Source organism: Triturus cristatus, chromosome 11 (assembly GCF_964204655.1).
Source record: "Triturus cristatus chromosome 11, aTriCri1.1, whole genome shotgun sequence".
Classification (NCBI taxonomy): Eukaryota; Metazoa; Chordata; class Amphibia; order Caudata; family Salamandridae; genus Triturus; species Triturus cristatus.
Genome location: NC_140594.1, coordinates 848,552,495 through 848,579,809, shown reverse-complemented (window position 1 = coordinate 848,579,809; position 27,315 = coordinate 848,552,495). Strand labels below are relative to the sequence as shown.

The window sequence follows — 27,315 nt, the reverse complement described above, 5'->3', positions numbered from 1 at the left end:
GCCGAGACCGGAGTCGAGGTAGGCCCGAAGGCCGCTGCCAATGCCTGGAATCGAGGAAGTGCCGAAGAGAGATAAAGAAGATGATTTTGTCTGAAGAATCTCGATGGACGAGGATTTTTCGTCGAAGGTCGAACTGGAAAGGTTCGAAACCGGAGCACGAAGTATCACATGCGAGCCCGATGGCGGAAAAAAAACAATCTGAGGATGGAGCCGAAGCCCATGCGCAGTACGGACCGAAGGAGGAGTCACCGAACTCGTGACTTCCAAACATTGTCCAAGAAGAAAAACAAACTACAAACATCCGGGCCCAACACCAGATGGCGATCTATGCACAGTGTATAATCTGCAGCTCATATGCCTCGAACGGGAAGGTTTAGGGACTGGCAAGTGGGTGCACTTGCCCAGTCAGAATGACAGTACCAGACTGCACGCAGGCTCTGCAATGGCAGACCTTAGACACACTTTTACAGGCTGCTTCTGTGGGTGGCACAACCAGTGCTGCAAGCCCACCAGCAGTATTTGGATTACCAGCCCTGGGCACTCCTGGTGCACTGTACTAGGGTCTGACAGGTAAACCAAACCAACCAATCATGGAATCACAAATTCATACATTAATTTACAATAGGGAGAGCATATGCACTTTAGCACTGGTCAGCAGTGGTAAAGTGCCCAGAGACATAAAATAGCCAACAACAGGTCAGAAAAAATATAGGAGGAAGGCAAAAAGTTCAGGGATGACCCTGCAAATAAGGGCCAAGTCCAACAGGTTAGTTTTGGGGAAAGAACACAGGCCCTGGGAACCTGATTGGCAGGGACCAAGGGCACACGAAGACAAAGTGCATCAGTAGTCTGGCAAAAAGTGGAGGGGTTACTGCAACAGAAGCCCACTTTCCTACACTCGGCCTTTGTTGTTAGTCTACAATGGGAGTGGGGTAGTTCTCAGCGGTCCACGTTTGCACCAGATATTTAGTATAGGACATGACTTCTGACATTAAATTATTCTCTAAGAATGTAAGTGTAATGATATCCTTTGCTAGTGACTAGAGGTAGAACCTCGGTCATCTCACCTCCTACTGTGCTCTAAAGGAAAATATCCTGACAGCCAAGTTTTCCAGATTCTCTGAGAAACCCAGATGTTGAAATAATCTCGAAACAAGCGATGTGCTCAGTTTCCGTAGGGAGGAGAGTAGCACTACCCATACCTCTGTGGACAGGAGGTGGTGTATACGCACGTTGTTAGAAATGATGTATGTATGTTTACCAGAACTGGCAAGCCCAGGCTGGTGCTCCTAGAGTGATCCAGCCAAGCAACGTGGGCGCTCCCAGATCCTCTGAATAATCCTTGGAATCAGAGATTGGGCTAGGGAGTTCGGGGTTTACAGACATAATACCCCTCCTCCATTCTGACAACAGGTAATCCCATACAGATCCTGGCCACCTTCAATCATGATGCAGAATGATTGCACTTATTCTTTAGTTGAGTCGATTACAAACATGTTTGCAGATGGGCAACATCAGGCCTCAAAGATTGTGTGAAGGACATTCTGGAGAATTTCACACTCCTATGGAGTTTAAAGAACTTGGCAGAGGCTACCTCCTCGTATATGTTTGCTATTTGAAATGTGGGTATCAAAACATTGCCCTGTTCAAAGTCCATTCCCACATAGTTACTGCCACCCGGCAAAACTGCAAGGAGTGGGCATCCCCTTTCCCTTATACAAAAAAGGGACTGTGGTATGGTATATGTTTGTTATCCCTGTCTTTGTTCAAGCACCAAAAGGAAGGCCTTCAGCACCAACATGTTTATTAGAAGAAATTAACTGGACTTGTCCCACAAAGCACTGATGCAAAGTCCCCACAAGGAGCCTCACAAGTGCACACTGGGCATATAGAAGGGACATCCCACCAGAAGATTGGAAGCTTGGCCCCAACATTCCAAGAATGGAACCACAGATGGGTGAACTGGTCATCCAGTAGCTGAACACAGTGTACCACCAGATGGAGTTGCAAGAAATACCATGTGCTGCTTGGTGTAAGAGCCAACCCATATGAAGGACTCCGTAGTCTCAGAAGCCTCTCAAATTACAATGCTGTCACAATCTGTCAAAGTTAACCACTGCCCCAGAGGAGTGATATCTTTGCTAATGTGGAGTCTGGCATCACCCCATAAAACTGAATTCTTCTGGATGTAACCAAAGAGTGTTAGATGCTGCTCACTGAGAATTGAAGTTTGACAGGGTTCTGGGCATAAATACTAGGCTAGGCACTCCAACACCTGTTGACGTTACTATGGTGAGACAGTCGCCCATGTACGGCTAGTAGTAAACCTTCAGCTGCAGCAGGAAGGCCGTCACTGGGCTCTTATCCTAGTGAAGAGGGTTGACAATGAGACCGGATAGCAGGTTCCTGTACTTGTAATGCAAGTTTCCAATTCAACAAGCATTGGCATAGCCAATAGGTCTCGCCTTTGGGACCTTATAAGTGTTTAGCTATGCAACAGTTTGCATAACTAAATACTTATAAGGTCCCAAAAGCGAGACCTATTGGCTATGCAAAGCGGCAAAAGTAAAAGTGATCGCGATCACGATCAAACATCAAAGCGGCCGTGCGGCCGCTAAAGTGAAAGTAATCGCGGTAAAGCGCGGCGCGCGCACCAGCACTGTAGCTCCAGGCTGGCCTGGTAGCACTTTAGAGCCCTCTCAATAAGTCTCGCCAGACCAGTGCATGCGCTGGGTCAGGCGAGACCTAAAAATTAAAGTGCTTCAAGCATACTTTCAGGATGGGTACCTGGTACAAGGCAGTATGCATCTTCAAAGTTCACTTTGCACAGCCTGCCACTGTAGACAGCTACCGGAGATAAAGTCAGCATCTTGAACTTCTACAGGAGGAAGAAAGGTTTCAGATTGTGGACTTGAAAACGAGACAGAGCATTCTATCAATTTTCTCTCCCAAAAAATAGCTGAAGTAGTAACCATGCCACCTCCCTGGGGGTGGCAATGGCTTGATTGCTCCTGAAAGGAGGAGTCTCTCTAATTAAACCAGACGTTCTATGTAATGCCAATGCAGTACCAGAGTGCTGGATGGCAGTAGAAGGTGTGGATCATAGCAATTCCGTAATAAGAGTACCAATGCATTTGTGATTATTCAACATAGTTGGTGGTAGTTGCTTGGACAAAGATCCTCCACCTAGCTTTGATCAAACAGTGCCACACTTGCCTTGTATGAGTTTAAGGAGCCTGATAATTCTTTCCCCATAGGGAGCTCGACAAATATACAGGATACTAGACAGTGTCCCTTGTTCTGTACATTTTGTTTAGATCAGATCTTAGCTGAAATTGCATGCCCTTTTGGGTTAAAGTGGCTCTTCCCAGGCTTTAGGATCAATCACAGTGGAGCCAGGGCGAATATAGTCACTGGTGTTAGCTTTCTTACTTGTTTTCCCATAGAATGACTGCTTAATGGTCCTACCTCGGAAAAGGCCCTTTCGGGCGTGATAAGAAGGTTTCTTTGCCTTTATTCATTCCTGGGATATGTATGAGGGGTGACTGTCAAGTGTGTGTTTATGTGAAATTGAACTGGAAGTGTTGTAGTCAATTGGCCCTCACATATGTGTCACACAAATCTGCAATTTCCTTTGTTCTGAGTTGGTGATGTCCTTCTTAAACCTCATTGCCTGCACAGACATTCTTCTACCATTCTCCCAGAAACTCTGTATCTGGTGGATAAGGGAATTATGATATAAAACAAGTGTACAGTTCTGGAAAAACGGGGAAGCCTAGCAGGTCCAACTGAGGCTCTAGGATCTTCTCAAAGGTCAAAGAGCATCCCTCTTAGGATGCACAAGTCCTCACCCACCTAGGTGGGATGCCATATCATCGGTTCATGCCAATATTTGATAAGAGGGAGGTTTAGAAAAAAATCAGTTAAAGAATTGTCTCTGTTGGGCTTTTATTAAAAGAAGGGGATCGTTTTAGCCAGGGGAAATGTAAAATAGTGTGATTCTTGGGTTAAACAGAGTCCCATCAAAATCAAGAGTGCTGGAATGAATGGCGATTCCGTCATTTTACTTCTGTGCTTTAACATTAAAATAAATGTATGATTGGCTGCATATGCTCAGTGGGTGTGTCACATTTGTTGCTAAGGATTGGCAGGGATTTGCACTCTATTTAATTCTGTGATATGCAGAGCATGATGCCATTGAAGACGCTTTCATGGTGAAAATGTGTGGGTTAAGGCTTCAAGGCCTGGAGTTAAAAAGTAGAAAAGATAAAGTGAGTATTTGTTGCTTGGTTACGGCATCAGTACCGTGACACAATAAAAGTTACACAAGGGATTTAAAGGGATTTGGCATTCACGTTTGTGGATAGCCTTCCTATAGATAATGGTAAACAAGTAGCATGTTGAAATGCATTGGCTGCAAAATATTTTCTTAGCTATTGTATTGGGATCTAATGTGCTGAAAGTGACTGACTGTGTGGTTGGGTTTTCTGAGTATATTGCCCAGTGACAGGATAAGCCACATGAGGGCTTGCTGCGGGGTTAAAATGAAATCTTTAAAGCAGATCAGCTCTAAAACCACCCCTCTGGAAAGGCAGACTCGCTAATCTAACTCAACATGTGCATAAACCTCCTCCCACGATTCCAGCCTCTGCCACACAAAACCGTTAACCAGCAGCCACAACATGTAGCACCCATGCATATACCTTTTAGAATGACGTATTGTTAGGGTTGTGGCCTAGCATCAAGCATTCCTTAACGGTTCATTCATCCGAGAACCCAGTATCCCTCCTATCAGTTGTTGACACTGCATGGGGCTCTGCAGTGGAAAGGATAGGATTACATCTATGATTATAATACCATCATCCCAATTACTTCCAGGAGAAAATATGAAAGTACTCCCGAGGCCGGGATTACATTCCCCCACATGCCCAAAAAAACGTGACACAATGGGGAGCCACGGACAACGGCCAATAAGTCAATAGGTCAAGGGAGCATGGGTCGAAAAATTTTTGGGGAACGACTGGTTTATGCAGATGTCATCATATATACTATAATGCACCCTGCCTTAGGGTTCTTAGGCCTGCTGTAGGGGTGACTTACATATATTACATGCACTGTACTTTGCATGGCACAGGGGGGGGAAGTGTGCCATGTCAGGTTTTCAGAACGGTTTGCACCATTTCACGCCACCTGCAATGGCAGTCTGCCTGTAATTTGTGCATTGGTCCCTTAGGGTAGCACAAGGCCTGCTGCAGACTTTAGGGAACTTCTTTAGAACCCATGCCCTAGGTACCAGGGGTACCATAAACTAGAGACTAATAGGGGTGCTTAAGTCCTTGCCAATTGGGTTACAATTAGACTAACTTGTTTTGGGGAAAGAGCACTGGCACAGAGGTCAGGTTAGCAGGCCATAAGTGCACTGTCGGAGGTGAAAACCAGCATTTAGTAGTCAAAAAGGGGGCAAAAAGTGGGGAGACAGTTGCAGCTAAATTCCTGGTTCCTACTTGTGCACACTCCTGCGATCTAGTGCTGGGCCTGGATGTGAGTAAGTTGTTTTTCTATAAAAAAGTATTTTGAGTCACGGGGTACTGAGACTCCTCTTCTAGTGACAATGCGCATGGTCATCAACTCCATTGCTAGATTGTTTTCTCGCACAGCGGATGAGATTGGAATGTGAAGCGATATATAGAGACTAGTCCATGCATTAGAGGAAAAATAGATAGTAACAGACATTGCAACGGTCACATGCGTCCGGGGAGGAGGGTGAGCGCACATGAATCTACAGCGTTAAATGCACGAACAAATGCATACAGGGTAAGTAACATTTCCGTTCAAGGTATGTGTGGCTGTAGATACACATGCTGTGCATAGACTGTAAAGTAGCCCTCTCAAAAGCGGTGGCTAGCCTGTGGGTGTTGCACCAGACTGGAATAGTGCACAGTGAACTGCTGCCCAACATCAGCTTGTTGGCGGGCTAAAACATCCACACAGTAATTTTTTGTGAAAGTGTGTGGTGTGGACCAAGTAGCTGCTTTACATATATCAGCTATGGGGATTTTCCGGAGGAAGGCCATAGAGGCTCCTTTCTTCAGAGTAGTGGGTGCTCTAAGAGGAGTGGGCAGAATCCTCATAGCATTAAAATAGCATGTCTGGATGCATTCAACTATCCATCTGGCAATGCTGACTTGGATACAGCTTTCTCTTTGTGGGGGTTGGAGAAAGTAAAAATAACTTGTTTTGTATTCCTAAATAGTTTAGTTCGGACAACGTAGTACGAGAGCTTATTTTACATCCGAAGTATGGAGAGCCTGTTCCGCAACTGAATGAGGTTGTGGGAAAAAACAGGAATGTCCTGTGGATCCTTTGGGCCTAAAGGTGTACCAGATCGAGCTGCAGGAGTATGAAAAATAAGCAGCATGGCCTCTTTACAGGCTGCGAACTGTTGCAGCATAACATATAGCCCTTTGAAATTCGGGACATAGTGGGACCAGTTGTGGAGCTGGATCTTCGAGGGCGGGGGGGTTGGGAGCGAGATCAATTGAAACCTTGACACCCTCCCAACTTCATTTTGGACAGAGTGGAGCGATAGGGTCACGTTTTGCATCAGCCAGGTACCCTGCCTACAGTGTAGGAGGGTCTCACCAGCCTGACCTAATGTAATACCACATAGGATGCCTATCGCGACCTTATGCCGCCACACAGGCTCCCAAGAGATATCTGGGGCCCACATCAGGAATACCTAGCATGCATCTAGAATCTGGGAGAGGCGCATGAAAAGTTGGATGATGTTGAAGAATAAGTACTGCGCCATAGCCACACTCAAATAATGCTGCCTGAGACTTAATATGCTTGTAGTCGGCAGAGGGTTGTGCTATGCAAATAAAACTCTCCTGTTACAGATGCGGCCGCTATATAAAAGCACGCTGTACATGGGCATTCCCTGGTGACTGTGTAACAAACATTTATGTCTCTGTTGGCGGTGCCCGTGATTATAGTCATATATACACCCCTGAACTCAATATTTGGCCAGACCTACAGCCTGCAAGTCACATATTTGCGACGTATCTTCCATTTGTCTGTATTGTCTTGCCTGTGCCGGAATTGCTATTTCATGATGCCAGATTTTTAAATTTACTCGAAATGAAAAGTAAAAAAAAAAAAAAAAAAAAAAAAAAGTCTTGCAGCAGCCTTTTAGGTTTCTTTTTCGACTTGAGCTTCACCTTACCAGACAGCTTTGACCATATAGATCAGCCACGAGACCTGGAATAGGTCCATAACTTTGACTTGGAGTAGAACTTACGCGAAGCCTGTGACATCGTTCACTGTTTTGGCAGCGTACAGCTTCACTTCACGGTCTCAAATTGCCTTTGGATTCATGGGAGAACATTGAACCCTGTAGCCTTCGGTGGGGACACCGTTCACTTGCCCACTTGAAAAAGTATTTGAAAGAATTCATCAATCAATGAAAAAGGGAGTGGAGCTCTGTATCCTCATTCAAAGGTGTGGAAAGAAAGGAACGGACTTTGAAGTGCAAGGGAGGTGCTTATATGCGGTTCCGTTCTGTAACTTCTGGGGCAACATAGAGCTGCACGGCATCTACTAGCAGCACGCGGGAAGCACTGCTGTGAAAATTGCCAGATCCAATCTGGCACATGGTGAATATACTAAAGGTGAAGAATCTGTGGTTAGAAGCATGCATCAGAAAAAACACTAACAAAATCACTGCATGGCCTGTCCAGATGCCCAAGCAACCATTACCGTTCATTCCAGCAGAGAAACAAGGTCTATGGTGTGAAAGACAGCTCAAGCATCAATCAATCAGCATTTGTAGAGCAGAAAGAGATGAAACTAGCAGAAACAGGCAAAAGAAGGGTAGAAAAACGAGCAATCGGAAAAGGCAAAAAAAGAGGGCAGAAAACGAGCAGAAAAGGCCAAAAATAAGGTAGAAAAACTAGCAGAAAAGGAATTACAGAGGGCAGAAAAACGAGCAGAAAGGGGAAAAAAAGGGCAGTAAAATGAGCAGAAAAGGCAAAACTGAGGGCAGAAAAACAAGAATAAAAGTCAAAACAGAACAAGAAATGAGCAGAGGCAGCACAAACAGAGGGCAGCAGATAGAGAGGCAGCTGAAGGTAGAGAAATCCAGGCAAGCTGGACAGAACTGGCGCAGGGGGAGCTGGCACTAGGACCGGCATCATTCAATGGTTGTTCACCATTTAATTGAATTGAGACACAATCAGTCCTCATTTTGAAGACATTAACTCTTACTGTGTATGAAGTCAAATAGAAACAAAAAAAGATGTACGCTAAAACAATACACCCAGTTATTTTATAGCTGTCTCCTAGGGACTTACACTTGCAACTAAGTCAGACTGTATTTACGGCTTTAGAATCAAATGTTCTCTATGGCGTTAATTCAGATTTCTCACTGATAGGGACTTTCTTCAAAGATATTGGCAAATCATAGGACTGTGTCTATTACATTGGTGTCTGTATATGACAATTACCTTTTGGTTTTCTTCCACTTCCATTCGGAGCTCTTGGTTAACAACAGTCCGGCTCAATCCCCTAGGTGGAGTAAAGTATACAATAATTTACACAAGTCACACAATGGCTGGTTAACTGTGCTGCAGCACCAGATCAGATAGAGAACTTTTGAACAAACAACCGACTTGAATTGGCAATCAGCTACTGAAAGATCACAGGTTTGATGCAATTATTTACTATAACAAACATTTGTATTTGACACAGGTGGTTTTCATTGGATGTCTTCGATTACTCTTTAGCCTGAACAGGATTTGCAAATATAGGCTAGTTGTTCTGCTTAAGGAAGGTGAAATCTGGGTACCAATCATTCATGAAACTGAGAGCAGATGCTTACTTCCAAATTCTGGTGTGCTGGTTGTTGCTACCAATGTCAGATACCCGCTTTACTAATAAACAGACATGCTTTTACCTGGCTTTGGTGGGAAAATTCTGGCTGAGGTCTTTCATAACCATTAGTGCTTCAGAATTTGGAGCAGACAGGATACGGGCAGCAGTCTGGTAACTGAGATCTGAAACAAGAATCCAAAACAATATATTCAATTTTAAATTAAAGGCTCTCACTATTGATTATTAACACATAATATCATGTTCACAGTGAAACCAGCAGTGCATTTTAAACCAGCTTTCATTTTAAATTAGTAGGAGATCTAAATACAGCTATCAGAGATTACACAATATACACATTTGGGGGGGGGGGGGGGGCTTGTGGACTACGTGTCAGATCTTTTTTAAACCTTATCACAACAGGTGACTTAAACGAGGCTGGCTGACCCAGCAAATGCACAGAAGCGAAAGAGCTGACAAATACCCCTTCGAAAGAGCTGACAAATACCCCTTGATGGTGCCCACTGCAAGTCTTTTCTAGGCAAAAGATAAAATGAACAACCCAATTGTTTGGCCATTAAGGATTCTATATTGTGAGTCTTCACCAGGCCACAAATTTGTCAAAAGGCCCGGCAAAGATGGACTTTGTAGAGGGATGCCTGACAGCAAGGATGACTGCCACAACTCTGCGAGGAAGAATCTCTCACTCAATCTCCAGGCATGGAGGTGTAGATTGCACTGGTTTGGGTGCAGAACCCTCCCGAAGGGGAGACGTATCCGAGGACAGATGCTCATGCCCAGAGGTTCCGGGTACCACACACTCCTAGCCCAATTGGGAGCCACTAGGATGACTTGAGCCCGGAAATTTCTAAGCTTCTTCAGAAGTAGGGGCAGGGTCTGCATTGGTAGAAGAGCATACAGGAGTTCTGTGCTCCATTCTTCCTGGAATGCATCTCAGAGACTTCTCGGACACTCCAGCGCACAAAATATGGGACACTGCACTTTCAACAGTGCGAAATGACATAGCCGGGGTACTCCCCAATGTTGTAAGATGCCCTACTCCACCTTGGGATATAACCTCCATTGATGATCTGCCAGGTGTTGCCAGCTGACTTGGTCTATCCTATCATTCAAAGATCCCACCAGGTGGTTCATGACCAGGGAAATGTCCTGATGCTCCAGTCCGCTCCAGTCCGCTCCAGAGACAAACCCTCTTGGCACAGGATTCAGAATTCCACACCACCCTGCTTGTTGCAGCATAAAATGGCGGTGCTGTTGTTCATGAGAACCTAAATCAACCTTAATTTGATGGTTGGAAGGCTTTCAGCATTAGGCAAACGGTTTGCAGCTCCAACAGGTTGATTTAGAGTCGGGTCTCTGGCAGAGACCCTAATCCTATTATCCCCACCTCCTCCAGATGATTTTCCCAGCACAGCAGCAATGCATCAATCGCCACCGTCAGCTCTGGGTGGAGTAAGGCGAGGGATCTTCCGCCAATCCAATTGCTGTTAAGGAGCCACTACTTAATATATTTTGCAGTCTCCTTTAGAAACTTGATGACATCTGATAGGTTTCTTTGGTGTAGGACCCACTGACACTTAGGATCCTACTGTAGAAGACTACAAAAGTGTTGTATGTGAGACTAACAGCTTGTTTATCGAAAACCCTAACAATGTCAGGAAGTTTGCCATCATCTGGAGGTGGTTTTCGACTGACTGTGGCGAGCCTGCCTTCAACAGCCAGTCGTCCAAGTAGGGTACAACTGGAATCCCCAAACTCTCAATGTGTGTGCCATCACTTTATTGAAGACCTGAGGAACACTGGTGAGGCCAAAGTGGAGCAAGCAAACTCATCATCCTCAAATAAGCTTTACTTGATTTAACAAATAAATAATAAAAACACAAAGTTTTAAAAAAATGAATAAAAGTACATTATTCAGCTAATATTACATCAATAGAATCAGACAAATAAATTAATAAATACACATTTTGCTCTCGGGATGGCAAATTGAAAATGCTTGTGGTCTACCCTGAAATAGATATCCTGTGTGAACAAAGCCACCATCCCATCGCCTGGATCCAGAACCTGGGCCAAGATGAGAATCTAGAATTAGTTCTTCCGCAAAAGGCAATCAGTGTGGAGAACTAAAAATAGGGAGAAGGTCTCCATCCTTCTTCGACACAACGAAATAGAGACTAAGAGCCTGTCCCTATTTTCAGCATCAAACCCTTTCTCTTGCTCTTTTTTCCAAAAGAACCTGCACATCTTGAACAAGATAGACCGGTGCTCCTCTGAAAAACGCTTTGATGTGGGTGGAAGATGCGTCGGACCATAAATAAATGGGAGGCCATATCCCCATTGAACGATCTGAAAGACCCATCTGTAGGAGGATATATTTTGCTACCCTTGGAGGAAATGTCTGATCCTGCCTCCCACATGGTGGCCATGTGCCACCAGAGGGATACTACAGCGAAGATTGTTGTCCCTGGTGCCAGGTCATTGTCCATTTGATCCGCGGCTCTGAAAGTACAGGCGTGCCTGTTGTGAGGGCAGTGGGTATTAGCACCACAGGAAAGCCAAAACCTCTACAGCAGCTCCAAAAGGGATGAAACCACTAAGGAAAATGCCAAGTCATGACCTGGCTCTCTTTAAAACATTTCTGGGCAGAATGAATATTCTTGCCAAACATGCAAGATGTCTAAAAACAAATCTGTAAGGGATGCCTGCATGTCTCCAGAGAAGCTTGTGAACCTCATCCATGCAGGATGCTGAAGCACCATGCTAGTTCCAACTGCTCTGCCCAAGTAGTCACTAGTGTCCAGTCTGTATGACGTACTTCACCGCATCATAGCGATCCTGGATGATTTGAACTAGGGAGACCCAAAAATCAGTTGCAATATCTTGAATATGTGCATCGTATCTCCACAGCAAAGGAAGAACGAACTTGCATTGATGGCCTGGGACGGAGGTGGAGGGGAGTTTGGGAGTGGACCAAGTATCTGGGCAAGTGTCCAACTGACTGTCCTCCTTTAAATCCATATAAAGGTTATAGTCATCGGAATGCAGGAGTAAATCGTCCCAACCATCACCGAATGCAGGTTGACTTTGGTCAGAGTAGAGCCAAAAGTTGATGCAATGCTGGGGAGTGACTCAGTGGTAAAGGCATTGTTCTATCTGAATCAGATTGCCCAGGGACTAGGTGCATCAAGGAGTATTAGGGATGCAACCTCAGTTGAGGGGGGAGATGTGTTCGGCTCAGAGTCTGACTCTGATATTGGTATTGAGTCCTCCTCCAGTGTCAATGTGAAGGGCTCTGGCGTGGATTTCAGTGCTGTAGTGGCTATCAGTAGGAAAGTGTCCCTTTTTGCATGGTTGCCCACCACTTTTTGCCCGATGTTGATGCTCTTTGACTAACTGTGCCCTGGGTTCCTGCCAACCAGGTACACATGGCCTACGTTCTTTCCCTAAAACTGTACTGTTGCACACCCAGTTCACGACTCTCTGGCCACATTTAAGACTCTTGCAAAAGGTACCATGGGTACACCAAGGGCCCTGTGACAAGGGAATTCCTCTGCACCACATATTGTGCCCCCCCTTTAGTGGCCCTGTACCCTAATACACACACACTGCCATTGCAGACTGCTTGCTCTGGTGCAGATCGAAGTGAAGAGTCGACATAGCACACATCCCTGTGTGCTATACCTACAATCCACTGCCTATGGCATAGGTAAGCCACCCCTCTAGCTGGGTGCGCTATACAACTGGTGAGGGTACAGGTGCATGAGCCCTGTACCCCTACAGTGCCTAAGTCCATTCTTAGACATTGTAAGTGCAATAAAGCCATAAAGAGAATTTGCTCTGGGAGTTTGTCATTACGAACTCCACAGCAGCATAATGGCTTTACTGAAATCTGGGAAGTTTGATATCAAACTTCTCAGCACATTAAATTCCACACTGGCATCATTGTGGGTTTAATTTAAAATGCACTCCGAGTGCATCTTAGGAATGCCCCCTAATCAACGACCAAACGCTAGTGTCCTGGCCGACTCGCTGCTCGCCACCTGCCACCCCCAAACTTGTTACTGGACCCCTGGGTCGAGAGCTTCCCACTCTCGGGGTCCAGAAACAAAGCACATCCTGGGCTGAGGTGCCAAGCCTCCTCCTTCAGCACAGGCAGGGTCTTCGAAGGGGAAGCTTCAAATGCTTGCCACCTTTATTAGCTGACCCAGCCATTTGCTGCTCCCAGTAACTGGGCCCCACCTGTTCTGACACCCACTTTGGGTGGGAGAATCGGCAGGAAAACCAAGATAGGAGGAGAGGTGTGCCCACCGTTGCCAACCCCACCCCTCAGGTGGGGGAGGCAAGGCACAACTCTCAGTCCCTGCCATTTTGAAGATGGAGGGACCCAGCCAACTGGAAGGACCCAGTCAACCAGAGTGAGGCTTATGTCCCCCACTCTCCCACTGGAGGGTGGCATAATAGGGAGTGTACCCACCCCAAGGAAGGGACCCATAGGTCCCAACCTTTACCTACCTGAAAAGCCCCTAAATTTAGTATTTAGGGGCAACCCTGAACCTTGCCTCCTCAGACAAGATACAAGAAGAAGGACCGAAGAGCTGTGCTGATGGAAGAAGGAGGAGGACACCAAATGACTTGGCCCCAGCCCTACCGGACTGTCCCGACCTGCTCCAGCGAAACCCGGGTGTGTCCTGCAGCCAGCAGCCCCCCAAAACCCAGAGTACCTGCCCTGCCTTCTCCAACCAGTCTCCCGTGAACACCAGATTTGCTCACCAACAGACTCTGGCTGCAAACAAAATCTGCGAGTCTGCACCACTCTGCACCAGACGCACATGGCCCAGGTTTGAGTGGCCCAACACCACGAGGAGGTCTTCACTGCGATCCTGACCTGGGATCTGGCAATCCTTGATCTGCCTCAAGTCTCCAGATGATGCCTGCAGCCCCTATCTGGAGGACACCACCATAACACCCCCCCCCCCCCACCAACCGCTAAGGAAAAAACAACACCAAAAAACATCCCAGCACACGATGCCCCACGGTCATGGGTGGCCCAACCGACAGTGTCCCTGCATCCCAACTTACCTCTCCAACTAGTGGTCGCCTCCAGAAGATCTTTGTGCCCGAGCCTGCAGTGTTTGTTCTGACCGGAGCTTCCCCATTGAAACCAACAGGGCTCCTGACATCTATCCAGCACCCTGCACGCACCCGCCCCAGTGCTGCTGTGGGTGCACTTTGTGTGCTATCGTGGAACCCCCTTTGCACTAAACTAAACCCTAGAAGCTTTGCTCCAAAGATCCAAGTGGTGCACTCGTGAGCAGCCATGAACCGGAGACCCCCCTATCCCCCATTGGATAACATTGGGCCTCAGCACTCTGCACCCGGCCGCCCTGGTGCCGCAGAGGGTGCTTTTTGAGTGCATCCTTGACCCTGGGGGAACCCTTGTTCTAACCCCAGAAATCAAATCCAAATATTGTTTAATTACCTGCAAACCGATAACCTAATTTTCCTCCATACTTTAAAATACTGTACATATACTTTGTAATGACTTTTCAATAGCAGGTCAGGAAAAGCACTTTGCAGATTACTTTTCTTACACAGTGTAGTATACCTGGATACTACACTGGGACATTTCCTGTAAACAGTTAGGTAAAACCGTTTTGGTTATTTGGATACAGTTTTAGAGACTTTTATAGATTTTCCAACTCCACACTTAGAAACGTTTTCATAGAAAACAGTCAATGTTATCCTATCGGAGGAAATAGTTTTATCGGTCAAGTGGTAAGTACTTTGTTGTGAGAGTTCGGTTTCTGGGGTTAGACTCAAAGGTCCCCCAGGGTCGAGGAGGCACTCTCAAAGCACCCTCAGTGGCACTAAGCGGACGGGTGCCGAGTCTTGAGGCCCAATGTTATCCAATGGGGGATAGAGGGCCTCAGGTTGGTGGCTGCTTACGAGCAGGCCACAATGTTGTGGAAGCCAAGCTGCTCGACTTAAGCTCAGGGCAAATTGGGGTTCAAGTTAGCACCAAAGGTACATCCTCAGCAGCACTAAGGCGGACGGGTGCAGGGTGCTGTTTTGTCTTCAGGTGCCCTGTTACTTTCAATGGGGATTCTCCAGTTTGCAAACACTGCAGGCTTGGGGACGAAGGTCTTCTGGGAGCGACCACCACTTGGAGAGGTAAGTTGTTTCGCTCACCTTCTGGTGGACGTGGGTTTATTCAGAGCCCCCTTCTAGAATTTCTACGTGCTATCCCTTGTGCGTCGCTCTATCTCATCGTTGGAGAAACTCAGGTCTTTGAGGGATGTCTTCTTTGCGGTCTGCGACATCTTTGGTTTCAGCGGCTTCTCGGTGTTTGACAGGAATGCTGCACAGGCCTCACAGTCCTTGTCTTGATGATCCTTGGGCAGAGAGGATGCAGACGGCGTGTGGATCGCGTTGAGCGTACTTGTGGTGGCACTTGGGACAAAACTTGAAAGGGGTGTTTTCCATGTCCCCTATATCGCCATTTGTGGACCGACGAGGTCCTCTGTGGTGTCGTCGTCAGAGTGCTACTCTTGTCCCTGGTTACGACACGTTTTTGGGGATAAATCTTCGGACCTTCCAGTCTTGCTTCCAGACCCAATGGCGGAAAAAAGAATCTGAAGATGGCTACCATGCACGTCGGCCTCAAGATACCATTTGACGTCACACAGGGGAAGTAGCTGGCACCAAATGGTGTTCGACAGAGACCAAAACAAGAAAAAAGGCAATTCCAGACCAAACCACTAGATGGCGGAATAATGCACAGCATGTGAATCCAGAAAAGGAGTCACGCAGCAAAACATGGCCGTTGTGTTGTCCGTTCGGATTAGTACAGTTTGGCCTGTTATGTGGGATTAGAAAGCCCTCAGGGCTAGAAAAACGGTGTTCATTTCTATGTAATTGATGTGTGTGCGTGTATCTGTGCTGTTCCAATGTGCCTGCACTTTCAGTTTGTCTGTGTGCTCTCCAACCCTCGTGGGTTGCATCAGTTGTAATGGTCCTCGTTGGAGTTGGCGTCTTGAATGATCTCCCTAAGGCCACGTTTTAGGATTTCCACCATTGTATCTCCTTTTGAACTTTTGCTGTGACAACCACTAGATCCTCCCCGGTGGCTTGCGACCATTTGTTGCAGATCCATTCCTGGATGGGACGCATGTGTAATCTTGCACGTAATGAGTGGTATGAATGATGCCATCATAACCATCAGTTTCGTGACAGCCCTCACTGTCAGAAATTGACCGCTCAGGTAGAGGCGAGTCTGCTCTATTAACACTTTTACTCCCCTTAGGACTGGATATGCTCGTTCTTTCCTTGAGTTTCCAGTTGCTCTCAGAAACACCTTTTTCTGTTCTGGTTTTGGTGATGACTTCCTGTGGTTTATTCTGAAACCCATGTGTTGTAGTGTGGTGATCACTGTCTAAGTATCTTGGTAGCATTTTCTTGCGATTGTGCCTCTATTAGCCAAGTGCTCAAGTACGGCTAGACAGGAATTCCTAGTCCTCTTAGATGTGCTGCTACGAGGCATTTTCTGAAGACCCTTGGGGCTCACTTTATGCTGAATGGTAGCGCTCTAAATTGATAATGCACTTTGTCCAATACAAATCTAAAGTATTCTCTGTCTTTTGGTTTATAGTAAGCGTCTTTTAGATCCAAGGTGGCTATATAACCCCCTTTTCTTAGGAGTATTATTTCTTCTTGGAGTGTCGTCATCTTGAAAGGTTTTCTTCTTGAAGCATTTTGTACGAATGAATTGGTTTAGGAATCTAAGGTCTAGGATTGATCTCTGGGTTAGATCTTGTTTCTGGATTAGGAAAGGAGGTGAATAGCTTCCTTTATTGGTACCATTTCTAAGAGTTCTTTGACTTCTTTCCTCAGCTGTATGATCCCTTGACCTCAAAATCATTTTGGTTTGGGCGGGTGGGGAGGTTTGTGGTGGGTCTGTGAGTAGTTCTATGCAGTATCCGTGACGTGTTATGTTCAAAAGCCAACTGTCTGAGGTGATTTTATTCCCACTCCTGTGGGTAATTTCCTATTCTGCCTCCCACTGGTGTTTTGTGGTGTTGTGTGGTGTTGCACAAGTCCCTTGCTTGTTGTTCCTCCCCCACCTGGGAGCTTGGGCTCTTCCCCTTCCTAGTCAGGAATGGGACTGCCTTGCAGGGTGTTGCCACTGCTGGGATGTGTTTTGGTGCATGGCGTGAGATGCCTATGGTTGCTGCTTTAGTTGGCCAGATGTGAAGGGCGATCTGCCTGTGGGCTTTTGAGATATTGTTCCTACTCTCCTTAAGGAACTCCTGAATTGTACTGGCTCCATTGCCTTTGCCATCTCGTTGTCCTTCAATTGTTGAAGGGACTCATCCACCGCCTGTCCGAACTGGGCGCCTCATGTGAACAGCATGTAAATTATTGTCGCTTGTACCTCTGAATTGAATCTTAACACTCGGAGCCAGGCGTGCCTTCTTAGTGTTGTTCCGGTGCACATCTGCCTGCTGGCGGTGTCTGCTGCATCGAAGGCTGACTTTAGGCAGGTATTAGCAATGTTTCTCCCCTCTTGTGTAACTTCCTTGGCTCTCTTTTTTCTCCTCTGGGAGGTGTTGCATGAGAGACTCCATCTCGTCCCATTGTTGATGTCCCAGGCCTCTAAAAATGTTACTAGACCTGTAGGCCTAGTGACTTAATCTACTCGACCAAATTATAATGCTCTTGACCCATAAACTGGTTTGAAATGATGTGATCCTGGGCAAGTATTTTGCACTGAGATGCCATTTTCTTCTTTATCACAAATGAGAGCACCTTCAAATATGCGATTTCAGCATGTCTGCTGTACAGTATACTCGTTTGATTAAATAGACTAAACTTTTGCTTCATATATAATACAAATATAGCCACATACAGGATACACATGACCGCTGACTTGCCTCTGTTCATTAACCGCATTGTCATCAGTGCAGAGGCAGGACTGTTTCTCAACTCATGTTTAAAAACTGTCACTTTTAATAAATACATAACTAAAGCCTAAAGCAGCAGCACACGGTCATTTGTAATCAGCAGATTTTACATTGAAATGCCTACTGAATTTTCCACTGACACGTGGTTTAAAACTATATAGTGTACAATGTCGGGAAATTGAGCATCTGCAAGTATTGGTCATTTGTGCATCACCAAGTAAAATGTTCTGATTTGTTTTGCTCCTATGTAAATCTTTGATTCACACTTCTGAATTGCAAAATAAGTAATTTCATAATTCCTGATATATTTTGAAATAATTGGACTATTCATTTACAAGCTGTTTAAATGCTGTGTTAGAAAAAAAACTGACATTTTTACAGTCTATTGTTTCACAATTATTGTCAGACAACTCACTTGACAAAAAGCACTAATTGTAATTAGAGGAAAAAAGAAAGCACCATTTTTCAGGAACAGATGAGCAACAATTAGTAAAAAGACAAACTGACTTTTAACCTCTGTCCTTGAACCAATGTGTCACAACAAAAACAAGATTTAAAGGAGTCATTGCTTATTCACTTTCTGAATGAACAGAAGACCGGTTCTTTCCAGTTTAACTTAACTAGCCAGCAAGGACAAGTAAATGCTAAAAATAACTCGACCTGATAAAATCTCACTCGACATTGTGGGTGGGGGGACTGGATTTTTCTAGGCCTGTATCCTTACCTATTCAAGAGGGCGTTGAAGGTGGCAATCCTCCATCGAGTTGCTGCCTCCCTCTCCATTTTCTTTCCAACTATGTCAAGTCTCCTACTTTCCTTCTCAGGTGGTAGACCTGTGGATGTAGGAGCGTTGTTCCTGGAGGTTGAAATAATTGAGTTTGCAGGAATGTTTCCCCGGGATGTATTTAGAATCTTGAGTAGATGGTTTATATTTCTTCTCCACTCTGGAAATTACAGCCCTTGCAGTGGCTGGTTGCCGGAATGCCTCCTTCCCGTGGTCTAATTTGCTGGGGAGAATAGGTAAATATAGGTTCCCAGTGTGCGAGGGCATTAAAGTTTCCAGGAGAAAGCATGAATTTACTTTCGACTCCTTTAAATAGACCCCTTGTGTCTCAGCTGCGCTTTTAATGAGGCTGTTGTAGAGGAATAGGTCGTCTGGTGTAGATAGCCTAGAAGAGTAGTTATCTACCGCTTCTGGGCATTTGGCAAAGAGATCGGCCTCCTAGAGTTAGTAGAACTGTTCCTTCTCCTCTTAATGAGGTTCTGGAGTTGCTGGGGCCTCCAAAGCAGACTAGTCATCTTCGGGCTCAGTTGTCGGCTTGGCAGAAAAACTAAATTCCCCCAAGGAGTCGAGCCCTTTCGTTTGCAGGAGGGCAGCCATATCGGCCTCGAGCCTTTTTTCTTGCATTCAACTTAAAGAGCTTCCAGTTCGGCGTCGAGCAACAGCCACTTCCTTGGCGTTGACAGGTCTACCGTTTTCGAAAACATGGGCTTCTCGCTCACTCCCTCTTGAGCGGATGGTATCGGCGAAGGTGTCTTGCCTCCATCGGTATCCCTCGGTCGAGGTCCGCGTGGCTCTTTCCGTTTCGGCTGACCTTCGGTCAGAGATCTCATGGAGGTCTCTCTGGGAGAAATTGTGGTGACAGTTGGGGGAGAATTTAAAGAGTGTTTTCCATGTCCTACACCTGCCTTCATTCTCTGACCACGTGGCTGGTACCAGACAGAAAAAAAAATTAAAATGTGGCGACTACACACAGGAACTTCCAGTGCGACGTTTGACGTCACAAAGAGGATGGAGATACCAGCAAATGGTGGTCAGAGATGCCCACAAAAAAATTAAATAAAACAGAACAATTTTGGATCCAACCACTAGATGGAAGAATAATGCCCAGCATGTGAATCCAGAAAATTATTCATTCTGTAAAAGATTGGGATGGCGTTTCTGGCGTGGGTTCACCAGCTGTACACAGCACCTTTCACTAGAGTGAATGTTAATGGGACATTGTCAAGGGAATTTCAGCTGAAATGGGGTACTAGGCAGAGATGTTCCCTATCACTCCTGTTATTTGCCTTGGCCATTGAGCCCCTAGCGGAATGGGTCAAGAGGGATACCCTGCTGTGGGGCCTGCGTTAGGACTTAGATTGGGAGGATGGGATCTCTCTTTATGGTGACGGCCTGTTATACCTGGCTGACCCACTGCAATTTATTCCCCTCAATGTCTTTGTGATCTACTCCAGAACAAATAAAAATTGGCCTAAGTCAGTGGCGTATTCGCCTAAGATTGTTATTTCCTCCTGGAGTGGTCAGGGTCTGGTTTTCAGTACTTGGGCATCTTAATTACTCAAGAACCTAGCGACGTTTAGGTTTAAGATCTGGAGGGGTTACTAGGTTGCTACAGAGAGGATATGGCCAGGTGGAGGAAGCTGCAGTTGTCCCTCATGAGTACAGCAGCTCTCTACAAAATGATCTAATTACCTAAATTCTTCTATGCCATGCAAAATACACCGTACAATATCCTGGAGGTTTTTTTTTTTCACTTTTCTTCGGGCAACACATTCAACTACTAGGACATTGCTGTGTGACTAAGTTTGCCATAGGATTGCATTGGACACTCATGCGAGGCCCATACAAAGGGGACATTGCTTTGCCCAATTTGAAACTCTACTACTGGGCGACGCATCTGCAGGTGGTTAATGAGTATTACAACAAACAAATGATGGACGGAATGCTGACAATGCAGACATTCTCCCCCAGTCAAGAGATCTGGGTTAAATCCATCGTTCTTTTGCCCACTACACCACCCCAGTTTAGACATGGCCATATGCAAATCAGTCTTGACCCTGTGCCTCATGGGAACAGTCCAGCCCGAACTGCCAAGCCATGTCTCGCACTGGGACAGGTACAGACTAATTTGCATGTAGCCAGGTTCTGAGCTGGGATGGTGCAGTGAGCTAAAAAACGGTGATGGATTAAAACCATGATCTCTTGACTTGGTAAGAGTATTCTGCATCATTCAGAAACTCTGTCCATCACCACCCCCTTTTTTCCCAAATCGATTTTATCCACACTCAGTGTGGGAGGGTATGCTCAGACGTGAGTCCCTTGCTCATTGCACCATCAGGATTCAGGCAAGCTGGGCCGGCGAAGGCTGTGATGCCAGAAACCGGTCCCCGGAAGCTTGTTTCCTTCCCAGTATAAGAATTGGCTTGGTAGTTTGGTTTGCCCAGTTCCCATCATGCACTGGGACAGGTACAGACTAATTTGCATGTAGCCAGGTTCTGAGCTGGGATGGTGCAGTGAGCTAAAAAACGGTGATGGATTAAAACCATGATCTCTTGACTTGGTAAGAGTATTCTGCATCATTCAGAAACTCTGTCCATCACCACCCCCTTTTTTCCCAGGTGGTTAATGAGTAGGCATTTGCCGACCAGCGTGACCCGTCCTTTCTGGCAGGGAGAAGGGCTTTGCCTCAGGGGGCTATCCGAAGGCCCTCTAAGGAAGGCTGCGGTGCAGAAGGATCCGGCCCCCACGGCCGTAATGGTCCAGGCATGGAGGTAAGCAACCACATGGAAGGGGACAATCACCCTGGAAACGGCAGCTTGGGCTGCAGAAGCGCAGGCAGATTTAAAGATGCTTCCGGCAGTGGGATTTGATTGGAAAATTTAAGGTGGGGGACTTATTGGGGGAAACAGGGATGTTATCCTTTTAATACCTCCAAAAGCAATATGAATTGGCAGAGTCCCAGAGATTTCAGTACTTGTAGGTTTGACATGCCCTTACCAAATGCACTGGGCACCTCGAGAAAATAGAGGAAGAAACTCCTTTGGAATATAGACTTCTGGCAGCCCCACTTCAATGCCATGTGGTGTCCATCATCTATGCCACCTTGGTTGGGAACTGTATGCAGCCTTTGGACAAATTGAAGGATAGTTGGGAGCGGGGCCTGGGCTTACTGGAGTATGCGTACTGGACTTAGACAAGAAGGTATCAGAGGGAGGTGGTAATCCGGGCTGTCTTTCGCCTCATATAGCTTAAAATATTGTGCAGAGTATACTATACAAGGTCAAGACTTCATTCAATGGGCAGACTTCCCAACAACAGGTGTCTGAAGGGCTGTGGACAGAGGGGATCCTGGTGCACACCCTGTGGGAGTGCCTTAGACTGGGGGCGTATTGATGGACCAGACAGGGACATCTGGAAAAGGTAGTGGGGGCTCTGGTTGCACCGTCGGCACAGACAGTATGTCTGGGCATCTGGGGGGGGCTAACAGACACTAGCACTGCTCCCTTCTGTTCTGTACACTGCATTGATGATGGCTAGAAGAGACATTGTTCAGGCTTGGGCTACATAGAGGCCTCCTAGCTCAAACCGGTGGGCACAAAACACTGACTGGTGTATACTAGTGGAGCGGACAATGCATCAGTCATGAGGCAGACCGAAGAAGTTTGATAAAATATGGGGCCCACAGGAGGGAAGATGAGAGAGAACGATGACTGACCGGTGGAATGTCCGGGTGTTCCGAGCCTGCACATTTGCACGGAGGAAGGGGGACACACATGATGGGGTTAGGTCTTCCTCATGCTTGCTGTCTGTTGTGAATGGGACACTTTTGCAACCAAATTGCCTTCCCAGAGATGCCAAGTTACACTTGTGATGATTTATATAATCTCTTATATGCAGTGTTTTGTGAATAAAATGTTAATTATATGTATTTTTAATTTTTTTTAAAAGACAAGATAATTGCGTGGCCAAGGTCCCAAACTTTAACAGATTTGAAATCTTACAAAACAGTTACTCAATGGCAATCCAGATTCAGTGCTGAACAGCAAAGCCCATGACATAGCATCATTACTGAAGCGATCTGGTGGTAGTGTGTTGAGTTGGGTTTCAAGATCAATTTTCCCTGCAAGAAGAGTCTCTCTTTACTTAACGCCTCTCAAGTTAAAGATGGCGCTCTTACACAGAGGTATATGGTACTTTCTTAAACAAACAAACACATACAATAACAACATTGATACTCTAGTAACCAAAAATAATAGTCACAGGTGAGTGACTCGCACTCTGCTGTCAGAAGTGGTCAGGGGTGCTCACAAGTTAAAAGATGGTATTGGAACTCACTGTAGTACGAACAGACAAATGACAACAACTGCAACAAAGAATATACTACTGAAGAAAAAGGCATCACAGAACCTAACTACTGGAAGAAAAATCTGTCTGATTTTGAAGAAGCACATACTGGCATAGAAAGATTAACACAAACTTTCTGCAACATAAGCTTTTGCATATTCATTGGTTTTAAAAAAGTGTTCCCAACTTAAGTCTTTATGGGCCACATTTGCAGACTACCCAAATAAGAGAAACCTACATACAACAAATGTAAAAGGAACTGAACTGCATTTTAAGGGTTAGCAAGAAAACCTAGCAAGGAGCCATCTCTCTTGGACCTATACCGGACACCCGTGGTTTACAATAGTCTTGTTAAACAAGTGGACAGTGCAGCAAGTTTGATTTATATCCAATGTTGAGCTCTGGCATGCCACTACACCCAGAATGAGGCCTGATCTAATATCCTACAACCCAATGCCACTACTGAGGGCTTTATCCTCTTTCTCTGTAGCATATGTATGTAAAGAGAGAAGAGGACCATCAAACGTGTGGATATGCTCGGTTTTCTCAGTGGGTAAATGAAATTAAACTGCGACCCTTGTACTGTGCTTGGGACGCTAGCACAACAGACAATCCAAAGAGATTTTTATATGGGCATTAACGCAGTCAACACCATCTTAACCTGAAGCACGCTGGCTGAAGCAGATATTGATGGTGAAAAGTAACATTGTTTAGTGTGGATTTAAAAAACTCAAAGCAGAAAAACCATTGTGAAGAAACTGTCAAAGTTCAGGAGACATTATGAGAAATCATGTGACTAGTTCCACTTTTGACACTGAAGGTAGGAAACATAAGATATTGCCAGTGTGTTTTTATGCTAGAGCTACAACTGATTTAACTCAATATAGCTCATTTGCAGGTTCGAAACAGCCCTGGACATTTGACACAAGAGGCTATCCAAATTAAATGAAAGCATGCTCTAATTTAGTAACAGTCAAGAGAGTTGATCATGAGGGTGAAGTCAAAGGAGATAAAAAAATTTCAAGCAACAAACAAAAACAAAACTTCACTTAGAACAGAGACAAATTGCATTTTTCACAAACTGCAGTGGTATAAATATTGCTTTTTCAGAGGATATAAACAACAATGCTTTCAACAGTATTATACTTTTTATACCTTGCAGCTCCCAGACTTTCAGTGGTGCCATCTCATTGGTGCTTTCAACCAGGTGATTTCGCAGTTCTTTTAACTGCTCTTTCAGTTCAGGGTACAACTGCCTGAAACAAAAGAACACATCAGAAGAAGGTAACCTTTGTAAGAACATTTGAGATTTCAAGTTAGACTTTCCAAGAATGAGATGGATATGCCACAACTATTCCAATGCACTCTAAAAGCTGGAGCATGAGCAGTCATGCAAATCTCATCTGAGAGACCTGGATTACTGTGCCAAAGAGGTTGCAGTCTATGAAGAGTTGTGCACCAATTAATTGGATGTACACTTCTCACACCCATGTGTGCACATGTTCTCTTCTTACAATGTTAATAGTGATGTAATATAGGCATGGCTCCTTCTGAGCTGGAGCACTCTGAAAGGGAGCAGAAGCTTTTGGTGGGCAACAGCAATCTCTCGATTGGATGAAATGGGCTGTAGAGCAAACATAGGTATTTCATACTCTAATTCAAAGGAAGGCCCATCTTGTTCGAGCCATGGTCTAGAATATCTTAATATCTCTTTCTCTGGAGTAGTGAAACTGAAATAATTAAACTGCTGTATTTTTCTAGAATTGGAGAACGAACCCACTCATAAAGAAGCGAAAGCAAGAAGCTGGCATCATGGGAGGTCTCCGTCGTAATTACTCAGAGCTCCTGAGTAAATGTTGGAGCTATACAAGTCAATATAGACCAGAGGTAAAGAACTAGCTTTTAATGCAAAAGGAAACAAATATTGTCAGTGCTCTGGTGGGGGGGATTCTTCTTTACTGCCCTGCAAGGACTCCCAGTCCCAGGGTACAACAGCATCCAAATCCGCCGCAGCTGACACGGGAGAAGTGTGGCCATCACGCATACAGCGCTGCCTCTCCCCTCACTGCGGGGGACACGTCTGGGCCCATCCACTCCCATCATAGCCCGGAAGAGGCTGGACCACCCCCCTAAGGACATAAGTTTGGACATTAAAAGGTACTGTGTGCGCCCCTGCGTTTGACTGCTAGCAGCCATACAGGGGCTATTTTTTTGGTCACTTGGAACCACCAGACAAATTCCGTATAAATTGCGTTTTAACAACAATTGCACTGTAGGGTGTCACCCTGAGCTTAGCCTAAAGAATGGCAATGGGAAAAAGGAAAACTTCTGATGGTGGGGCTGTGGTGGTGCTGACAAAAGCTAAAATAAAGTTTTAAAAGTGCTGAAGCACGCTGGGGTGAAATGCATGCTCGATGGCATTGATAGCCGTTTGGTGGAATGTGAGGACATATTAGACTACCTGCGCCCACTTCTATTCATGGTCTAAAGGAATCCTGTGCAGGCCCTAGCACACAAAAATACATTCTACAAATCTAATATACCAAACCAGAAGGCAGGGAAACCCACACCAGCCATCACTGAAACAAAGATACTCAGCTGTCCTAGGCCTGCTCAATTATGAAGTCACTTGCAGCAATAGGTTCTCACCCCTTCAATGTATAGTTGATGACTCTATAACTATGGAGGAGCGGGAGGGTGACGGGACACCTTCCAATCGAGTGAGGGGCAACCTTCTACCGATGCAGAAGTCTTCAAGATCATTAGTGGCCTAAGATCGGAAATTGACGTTCTTGGGTCTACAATAGGGGGCTCGCAAGGGGTGGGGGGGCGGCAAGAGTGCAAATAAAGGTATTGTCCCCACAGAACAGCAATTCACCAGACACACAAACCCTTCCGACCCTTCAGGGTGTTTTTCCATCCCCCTAGGAGTAGAACATGCAAGCGCATGTAGAAGTTGCACAACAACGAAAAAAGGGTCAGTTTTCAGCAGAAAAATGTGATGTGTGCAAGTTGCGTTTTGGGCCCTTTATATTTGTGGGCACTAGGCATACCCCCACAAGTGTGGCACCATTTTTATCGGAAGACTTCGGGGAATACAGAATAGTAAAACAAGTGTTACTACCAATAGTATTTCTCTGCACTTGTGCCTTCCAAATGTATGTCAGTATGTACGGAAAATAAAATTGAGAAACGCCCTCTAATTCACATGCAAGTATGAGTACCCACAAATTCAGGGATGTGTAAAGAATGACTGCTCATAAACTCCATATTGTGTGCTAATTTCGGAAATGCTTAGGTTTCCTTGGTACCTATTTTTCACTCTTTATATTTTACCATATGAATTGCCCCATACCTGGTACACCATGAAAAACCACTTCAAGGTGCATTTCAGTTATTGGCTCTGGGCACTACGAGTTCTAGTAGAACCCAAAAACGCATATAACCCCGCAACCAGAAGGGTCTAACAGATTTAGTGGTATATTGCTTTTGTAAATCAGCCATTGTGACTAGAAGTTACAAATGAAAAGGTCACAAATGGACGTAATGTCCTACTAATTTTAAATATTTTTTTATTTCAAAAGTTAATTTTTTCGTGAAAACCTTGTGTGGCATCTACACAAATGATCCCTTGCAAAATGCAGAAATTAGTCTACTGTGTGGTTTTGTTTTTGTCGCAGGCTATTGGGTTTTGCGTCCGTCTTACTAAGGAAGACCGCACGCAATTGTGCAAAGGCAGGCGCATGTCCTGCCTTTGCTCCGCCCATGGCCTATTGGTTGCGGTAACGCACAAGCGTGTGGTGAGATTTCAAAAGCCCTAACAAAGTCTTCGCCAGAACAGCACATGCGCGGTTACAGGCTCGACCTAAAAAAATAGGTGTGGATACCGTATGTGGAAAAAAAAAAAAAAAGTTATGTAAAGTGCAAATTACGCCAAATAGCCAAAAAAGGGTTTAGAATTTTAGGGGGAAAGGCGTAGCAGCCAAGGGGTTAATTCATAGAATCACATAGAACTTCATCTTTTGGGGGGGGGGGGGGGGGGGGGGTTTGATCACATTTTGTTTAACACTAGTGCCATGACCTTATTCCTCCTCACTGACCAACTCAGTACTAATTGTACTAATTGACAAAGCATATTTTTTTGTTTTTTTGTCTCCTCCCAATGTACAGACTGATTCCAACTGACACAAACTATGTATTAGTCTAACAAAAGGTACATGCTAGTAGTGCTAGATTAGCAAGACTCAACTCACAAGATGAGAAATAAACCCCGCTGTCTAAGCAGTGCTCTGTCCAGTCACCTCTAATTTGGATCTCCCTCTACTCATAGAGAGGGGA

At 45.4% G+C, this 27,315-nt stretch overlaps 1 protein-coding gene across 5 annotated transcripts in view; it reads right to left on the bottom strand.

The window, feature by feature from the left end:
• Positions 1-27,315, bottom strand: part of UGGT1 (UDP-glucose glycoprotein glucosyltransferase 1) — an 827,334-nt gene that overhangs the window by 672,766 nt on the left and 127,253 nt on the right. For all 5 annotated transcript variants that reach the window (XM_085634645.1, XM_085634646.1, XM_085634643.1 and 2 more), the window contains 3 exons: positions 24,133-24,233; positions 8,954-9,053; positions 8,505-8,565 (listed from right to left, as the gene is read on the bottom strand). In XM_085634645.1, the coding sequence (XP_085490771.1) occupies positions 8,505-8,565; positions 8,954-9,053; positions 24,133-24,233 (262 nt within the window). The remainder of the gene's footprint in view (positions 1-8,504; positions 8,566-8,953; positions 9,054-24,132; positions 24,234-27,315) is intronic.